The following is an 8853-nucleotide window of genomic DNA, read 5'->3' as shown; positions in this document are numbered from 1 at the left end:
CAATTTAAAAACCCACATGTGTTGTACTGAGGAAAATTACCAGGAAAAATGGTCTTACACTGACAGCTTGGATTATTTCTTATCTTCAACCCATAACAGCTAATGCATATTTCTGTTAAGAATGTAAGCTTTTCCCTCTTTATTTTTAAATGCGTCTTAGGACATTTCATATGTACCAGCTCATACTGTCTTATTGCTGCGACATAGTGGAACCAAGAAGAAAGAGCAGTATTCTCTGCAAGAATGGGAAAATCCGTGATCTGGATAAACCCTGACAAGTACTTAATAGCATATTCATAGCTGCCAGAATATTCACTTTAACATCAACTTTAGATTTTAGATGTTCACTATTATATGCTGTAATCTTAAACTATTCTACCAGAATAAATTACTCCAGATAAGGAAGCTATAGTTTCCGATTCACAGAACCCCGTCTTACCTGCTTTACTGACTCTACTGGTGCAGTAACATATAATAATAGCAAACTTGCAATGTGTCTAAGCAATGGAAGACGATTTCCAACTCTCCTTTTTTCTGGTGCACAAGAACCCATGAGGCAAAGCGATAGAAGGCAGGATTTCTGCACTATTCCAGCATAGCACAAAGGAATGATCAACTTCTCTCATAAAGTTTTAGGTAAGTTAGATATTAAGTAACATTATGATATTGCTATAAGCTATTATAGTAAGAGCAAATTAATTCTCCACATACGGATCAACAGCTACAGATATCAGGAAACTGGAAACTATCTCAAGCCTTACACAAATACAAAAAGGCAGAAGGCAATGAAAGTAAAAACTTATCAAGTGAATCCTGTAAGTTCTTCTTGTCATTACTGTCTTAAATTTTGTTGCTGGAAAAATTACATGACATACATTCAGTTTTGCGTGTTTAATTTTTCTCTTTCTAAACAGTTTTATTTTACACATATTCACTTTTAAAATGTCTGTTTCATTAATAAAGGCACCAGAAGAAAATACACCAAAGACCAATTTTCAAGTAATATCAAATAATTCAGCAGGTTTTTTTAGCATTTTGGTACTCAAATACATGAGGCAGAATTTGACTCAGTAGTCATTATTTATAGAAAGTTTGGGAATAAGAACTATATCAAACTTTGATGCCAAAAAGACAATGAAATTATTAAAACCCACAAAAAAGAGCCCTTGTTGTCAAAGCAATTCATAACCATCAAGAAAGAATGATAAATTAGTCTTAAAATTAAATTTTGAGATACTCCAGATACCCCAGAATAAAAGAGGCTTAACAGTTATACACAGTAAAGGACAAATATTTTTGTTAGTATCAATAATTTTCTGGTTGAAGGATATTTCTCTTCAATGGAACATATTTTAAAAATAGTTAACAAAATTATATTTTGCTTTCAGAGAATTACAATACCCTTGGAGAAATGGAAAACAGCTGTTTTATGGTAGGGCCAAATATGATTACATGCATCATAGAATGTCAGTATGCAAATGACTGAATATTGCCAGTCATATTTTTTGAAGTCTTTCAAATACTTGGTTTTGCCTTTTCAGGTATTTTTCTTCTATAAGAAAAATCAAACTCAGAAGAGATATTGATTGATTGTAACTCCAAGGATTGACCTACTTTTTTTTTCTTTACCCCATGCCATCTTCAATATCCACTTCTTTCAGTTTAGAGCAGCATTCATTGACAATCCTATCTACTTAAGGTAGTTGCCAAAATATCCATTTCATCTCTAAGAGGTGTACAACTGATCCTTATAGATTATGAATGCATACATAGCTGATGAAAGGAAGAAGTGCTATATAAAAATATATACAAATTAATGTCTCCTCCTCATGAGTAGCCAGTCCATCCGTATGTTCATCTGTATCTTTAGGACAGCTTTGTAACAACACAGGGCTCTATTGCTTCAGACAAATCTTGCTACAGATCTCTTTTGACTTCATACTGGCACATGCATGCAGCTCTCTGACTGTCAAGATATGGCTTGCATCCGAGATGTATGACTGCATCAAACACCAGTTGCACCGTAGATTCACAAGCTGCAAGATGGGGGGAAAATCTTTAATAGTACAATAAAGAAAAGCTGTTGTTATCTGCTGGGGGAGAAAAGATAAATAAACCATAGTGCAATCATAGCTTTGCGCAACGGGTGAATCAAATCACAATGAATGCTGTGTCCTTTCCCCAAACTGAAGTTGCAGGAATTAATCTACAAACAAGGCTTAGAATTAGAGCTGGCAGTTTTTACAAGAAGCTTGCTAACCATGTATCATATATCTTATTATTCTATTGGTGTGACTTTGAGAATTATTTTGGAGCAGCTAAATAATGTACAATGTCTTCTATATTACTTTAATGTAAAAAAAAAAAGTAATATCTCATATTACTGCTTTCTTGGTAGACTTTATCTAGATAGCTAAGGGGGGGAAGGGGGATAAATAATTCAAGAGTATAGATATGTAATCTGAAGAGTGATGCAAACAGCTAATTTCCCTAATTCCCCATCTGAAATATTTCTGCATTAATCAACAAACCAAAACAGTAGGAATTAAGTATTAACCACAATAATATTACTGCATATATGTATGTACAACCATTAGTATAGATTAATGACTCCTATAATACCAATAAATTATCATCACACATATGTTTATGAAGCTACACAATGATTTTTTAAGTAGCAAAAGACACCAAAATAAAAACTTGGACATTTTCTTCTCTTCTCAATATTTAGTCTTAAATCCCCTCCTCTTCCTTGCATAACATTTTTTAAATCCACAATTTATTTAAAGGAAGTGAAGAGCCTACACTACACTACACTACACTATTTATTTAGCCTACAAATAAGTTAATCCTGAAAATTAAGTGGATGGTTTATCTAAAGAATTTTTAAACAAAATTAATGTGTGATTCTAAGTATATTATTTATTCAAACATGATTTCTTTTAAATAGCTGCACATAAGTTTATACCTATGGGTTTGAACATGTAGAAGAACAAAATGGCAGATAATGCAATCACATTAATCTGTACCCACTGGTTTAAATTTCTGTTTAGTTCTGCTCACATTATATAAACACAGTAAATCTCTATCATACCCTATTTCTCAAGACTGGCTTACCTTGCACAGACTCAGGTATGCCTAATGTCTTCTGCACATCTCTACAGATCTTTGAAAGACAGTACTGAAACTGCTCATCACAATCATGTTTTTTGCTGCCACAGGTGTCGTAACATCTGTCATGTTGATTGCAGCATTTTGTCATCGAAGGAATGCCAATGTCAAACTGAGAAGCAAGTCCTAGAGATTAGCATCTTGAGAGTTAAACGTCAACTGCTTCAAGCCCATAAAATTAACTAATTGTCTCTTCTGAAGGAGCCCCAAAAATGGATGAAAGGCGATCGCATTGCTGCAATGCACTGATTAAAAAATAAAGAAGTAAATCATCCTCCAAACAATAAATAAACCACATCTTAAGGAGAAGATGGCAATTTGGAGGATGAGGTAGTGGGAAAGGACAATTTTTTAACTGTACTTTTTGGCAGCTGGAGCTACAGGGAAGTGGTAGCAGTGCAATGATGTCAAACAACTGTCAGATTGTTCAGGTTTTTGCACTGAGCTGAAGAGACGGGGCAACATGTAGCAGGTTAAAGTGCAGTAAATTGATTTGAAGCTTCACACTCCTAATTTCTTTGGCCTGCTACATCAACAGGAAATTGCACTACTTGTACTTTGCAATTTGATGCCAAATATTGGTAATACATTTCCAGGATAGTGGGGAGAGGCATTCTGTGAGGGCCATAAAAAAAAGAACAAACAAACTTAGTAAGAAAACCAAATGAATTAGAAGTGCAAATCTTAAAAATCACAAAAGTTGGATGAAATCTTAACAGACTTATCAGAGAAACCAAATTACAGAACAATAAATCAGAAGTCTGATTTAGCAAACCGCGGTGCAATGGACTTCATAAACAAGGATCAAAATTGTATTTATATAATTTATGTAAAGATGCCATTATGTAAATGATGCAAAATGAAGTCATTGTGCAAGTGACAGAATGCAGATTATGCATTATGAAATAATTTGCGTAATGGCATTGTCATGAATGGCAAACTCTCTATTTTAAAGGACAATCAAGAATAAAACCCAACCCATCTCAGCTTGGTCTGTTAAACTGAAGTTTCACTGAACTTATATGAGCTCCCCAAATTGTAGTTTAACAGAACTAGATTGATTTACTGTATTATACCTCAAACAAGTTATTCTCTGGTGCTACAATTGTATATTACTCAAAAGTAGGAAAAAGTCTACTTTAATTCAGAGTTTGAGGAAATTAAATATGCCATGGTAGATAAAGAATATTTTCATAAGACACCAAGAAATATTGGAATAAGAGGTAACATGATTTAGCATTTATGATTTGGTATGCTGTTGACTCAGAAAACTGGGAGAATCCTACAGTTCTTACGCTGTGAAAATTGATAGCAAGAGGCCAATCATTAGTTTTCTAAACACTGCAAAAATTAAGTGCCTGGATGCCAAGAAGAAGAAGAAAAAAAAATAGCCTACTCTCTATAGAAGTACATTTATTGAAGTTTAACTGAGATATAGACTATTTTAGCCCTGTCACTTTCTTCAGAGCATACATTCAATCAGTGTGCAGGAGCCAGTCTTTAACTAGACACTAGTGGTGTGCACAAAATGGAACCTGTAAAAAAATCGTATTACAGATATTCTGCTGAACCGCTCTGATCAGCCACAGCTCAGGAGAACCAAAACTCAGAAAGCTTTGGTTATTCTGGGTCTGGGTGAAACAAATCTGGGTGAGATAGGGTGAGGAGGACAAGGGTGCTGCACTTTGTCCCTGCTCTCCTGTTCTTCACATAGCAGCCTATCTCATCACCCATCCACTCCCCATCTTCCCAATTCCTTCCCTCCCACTCTGCCATTGCTAAAGTCCCAGATTGGCATATCCCACTTGCATACGCATCCCCAATCTTCCCATTGCCTTCCCTCCCTCCCTTCAGCTGCCAATACCTGTGAGCTTTCCCCTCTTCCCCAAAACCACCACTTCTGCCTGGAACAAAACCATTTCATTTTGTTCTGTGCACAGGCCAAAACATCCAAAATGTGTGTTTGGGCACAGTCCACCCATGGTTCTGTGAATGGACCAGTTTGTACACGGAGCATTCTGCACATCTGTGTTAGCAACTTACATGAACTCCAAAGAGTGGAGAACCACATCCGTTGGGTGGTGAAGGTTTATAGCCATAGCGAGGTAAAGGTTTATATCCTGTAAAATATTAAATGCTTAGAACACGTAAAATGCTTCTGTTTTTTCTGGACTCACTCAAGACAAGAATAATAAATTATTAATCTATTATTATAGATATATGAGCATTTATTTATTAGTTATGTATCACGTTAAGGCAACATACATAGCACTATGTCCTCCAAACTTTTCCCCTTAACAACTACCTTGTGAAGTACATGGGTTGGGATGAAAGGCATCCCCTGAGCTTCCACTGGGTCTGGATTTGAACTGGAGTCCCCTAGCTCAACACCCAAATCACTTCTTCATCTATTGTCTCAATTTAGCAAGATAATCTAATCTTATTTTAATGATATAAGAATGATTTATATCATTATAAATTTATATCATTATAAAAATGATATAAAATGATATGCTAAACAACTGAATCTCATAACACTGTAGACTTCTATTCAGAAATCACATCCCATGAGTTGAGTGAGTTTGCCAGATGAATGAATATAAAACTGCAATGCATTTCTCAAACAGTGAACAATTGGATCACTGCTGTCTACGGAGTTATCTTGTTTTTGAAGTGCTGCACTTCATAATGGGTACCCACAACATAATGGGTACCCATTATGAAATTAAATTGCCAGTCAGGTTTTTTGTAGATATTCAATTTGGGCATGTTAATAAAGTCCCATTAGTTTACTTTAGATTGATTTTAAAGTATATACAGAAGTTCATCTCTAATAACTTGCCAAGCCTCCCCTAATGATACTGGACATAACATTAAGGTTGTAAAAGCCCCAATAAGTTCAAAGAATTAAAGCAATAAAGATGTTAAAACTGGGTCTCAATTAGTTAACCTAATCTTTCAGTACTGTTGAAAGAAGAATGGATTATCTTCCACAATCATTTCCAAATTTTCTAATCCGTTTAACAGAATTGATGCCTACACAAATAATCCCTTCTTCCTTCTGCAATATAATCCTTGGCATTTTCACAAGATAAAATAAACTGAAAATGTTTGAAATCATGATAAAATATGACAACAATAGCTATGTTGTATGCAGTAAGGAGACAGGAGTACAATATACTAATTGTTATTGCCAGTATTTTAAACGCAAATATTTTGGGCACCCTGAAAGTACAAATACAAGACTTCAATCCTACAACCATTTACCTGGGATTAAATTCCACTAAATTTAATAGGATTATTTCTGAAATAGTCAAGTATAGGATTATGCTGAACATCTTCCAGTTTATCATCATTACTGCTTACATCTCTTTGACAACTCAACCTATAGACACTTTCTGGTTTGAATAAACATATTTATGATATTTAAACCCTATTTTTTTCCTCTGTTATGAAACTGGCTGGGATGCTCACTGATCAAACCTTAGGTTTGGCTGGCTTTAGCAAAAACAATTTATGACCATGTGTTTTCATGCCATTCTCTTAGCAAGCCTTTGAATAGAAAAAAAAATCAATTTAAATTCATAAAACATTTTTGGCTTTATAATAAGCAGTCAAACATAACAAGCACATATTTCTTCTAATATTATTATTACCATCACTGCATTTATATTGACAGAGCCCGTCCTCTCCTCCCAGAAGATCCAGAGCAGCATTTAGATAAGTATCGATCTTATGAACGCCGTTTCTGATGGTCTTCAGTGTCATCCTCCAGTCCGGAGTTTCAGGCTCCTGGCACCGGCCCGGCTCTAGCAGCATCGCGAGTAAGCCCCCGGTCACGAGCAGCGGCAACAGGACCGCTCGCCTTACCATCCTCTCCGAACGCCCGCGGGCCGGAGTTCTAGAACTCCCACGCACGAAAGCTCCAGTCGCTTTGCGTTCTGGAACGCTGGGCACAGCAGGGTTCGAAAAGTTCCGGGAAACGCGAAGGCTGGATCTCGCCAACTGCTGGTGGGCAGGTCATCACGGGCACGCCGCCCCAGTAGCTCCCCTCACCCACGCGGATAGCGGCCGCTCAGAGTCCTGGCACCTACAGTCAGCCGAGGCCGGGGAACGTCCACCATGCCGCAAAAAGCTTTCTGTACCTGTTTCCACAACACCGTCAGCGCGCCCAGCCCCGCCCCAGCCCCATGAACGTCAGGGCGGAAGGGAAAGAAGGGGGCGTTGCCAATCTTTTGGAAAGCAAGAAAAGAAGTCGTGGCGCAAAGAGTCAGGCGGAACGGCGACTACAGTTATCTGGAAAGCGCTTTAGGACGGATTTCCTCCAAGGGCCTTAAAGAGACAGAAGCGGCTTTCTCTGGCATTCAAAGTTTTCTACCGTGATTATAGTCAAAACTGACTCGAAGACACACATTTATTGTTAGGAAGAACCCCAAACAGTACGAAGCCTGCCTCGCTTCCCAGTTGATCCGTCGCGTGAAGACCCTCTGTCACCTATGAACATTTGCGCGTGGTGCTCCTCCTCTTGAGGGCAGAATATCAGTCTGTAGCACCTTTTCCAACCACACATTGCACCAGATGCACCGATAAAGTGAGGTGTAGTTCGCGATAAGCTTAGGGTGCCTTTTCATACAATTTGTTAGTCGGAAAAGGTGCTACAAACTCATTTTTTTTCCTAGCCTAGACTGTCGCGGCTCTTCTACAATCTCCGCTTGAGGGAGCGCGCTGGGCCGATCAGAATCAGTTTCGTAGTGTCAATGACTCTCCCCCTCCTCCCTGTTTTTCTTCCGCGGAAAAAAGAGGTACAATAAGTTGGAGGGACTTTGGGCCGGTCTTTTTTTTTTTTTTTTTAACACCCACTTTAAAAAGCTGTCTTCCTTTTTATTTGCACTTTTCCTTACCTTGCTAACTTTGAAAAGCGGATGTTTTCAGACATGGCCCGTCGAACTGACATCTCAAGGGGTCGCCTGACTCACGGAGCCATAAACGATTCACATGGGCTGAGATCACCTAACTTGCTGTAGGACAATGTGATTAGCTAACTTCTGGCCATGTTGGTTGGGATTTCTGGGAGTTGTAAGGTGTTGTTGTGAGACCAAAGTTAGGAAATTAAGTTGTTAAACTAAAACTTCCAGAGGTTCCAGCAAGCACGTATTTTTTTCTTATTTCTTCTTCCATCCCTCCCCATCACCACATGCTTTATCATTACTGTAATCCAGATAACTGGGGGGGAAATGGTAAAACATGTTTTATTTTAAAAATACTCAGAACTACACATAATTTCACTTTCATTTCTATCATAGCAGATCATGACTAGAAATATACATGGACTTTGTTTTTATGAAGTATTATTTTTATGTGTGAATAGTCACCATATGTTTGTGAGAAAGGATGATTTCTTTTGAAGTAATAAACTGAGCATTTAACCATGTGCACGTCTAGCTAGCTGCTCCGTGATTATTTCACAGAATCATAGGATCAGAAAGGACCTTGGAGGTCTTTTGGTCCAACCCACTGCCCAGGGCAGGAATTATAGAATCATAGAGTTGGAAGGGACCAAGGGCAACCCCTGCACACTGCAGGATTCATTACACCATCCCCGATGACTATCCAGCCTCTGTTTGAAATCCTCTAGTGAAGGGGAAGAAACCACTCCGTGCAGCAACCTGACAGCCCTTACTG

General features: G+C 37.8%; 1 protein-coding gene across 2 annotated transcripts; it reads right to left on the bottom strand.

The window, feature by feature from the left end:
- Positions 1–876: 876 nt before the first annotated feature.
- PLA2G12A (phospholipase A2 group XIIA) lies at positions 877–7405 on the bottom strand. 2 transcript variants are annotated; one of them, XM_088132983.1, is made up of 4 exons: positions 6828–7405; positions 5215–5291; positions 3118–3283; positions 877–2056 (listed from the first exon to the last, which is right to left on the bottom strand). In XM_088132983.1, the coding sequence occupies exons 1-4, from the start codon at positions 7042–7044 to the stop codon at positions 1896–1898; spliced, it is 621 nt and encodes a 206-aa protein (XP_087989109.1). In that variant the 5' UTR covers positions 7045–7405; the 3' UTR covers positions 877–1895. The 2 variants fall into 2 exon arrangements, with proteins under 2 accessions (XP_087989109.1, XP_007437449.1); XM_007437387.3 differs by having other exon boundaries at positions 877–2036; positions 6828–7389.
- Between the last annotated feature and the right edge of the window lie 1448 nt (positions 7406–8853).

This window comes from Python bivittatus, unplaced genomic scaffold (genome assembly GCF_059951505.1).
Source record: "Python bivittatus isolate LINGU-HERP-01145 unplaced genomic scaffold, Pbiv_v1 ctg000070_np1212, whole genome shotgun sequence".
In the NCBI taxonomy this organism is placed as follows: Eukaryota; Metazoa; Chordata; class Lepidosauria; order Squamata; family Pythonidae; genus Python; species Python bivittatus.
Note: the sequence above shows the minus strand (reverse complement) of the source record. Positions and strands in the feature narration are given on the sequence as shown.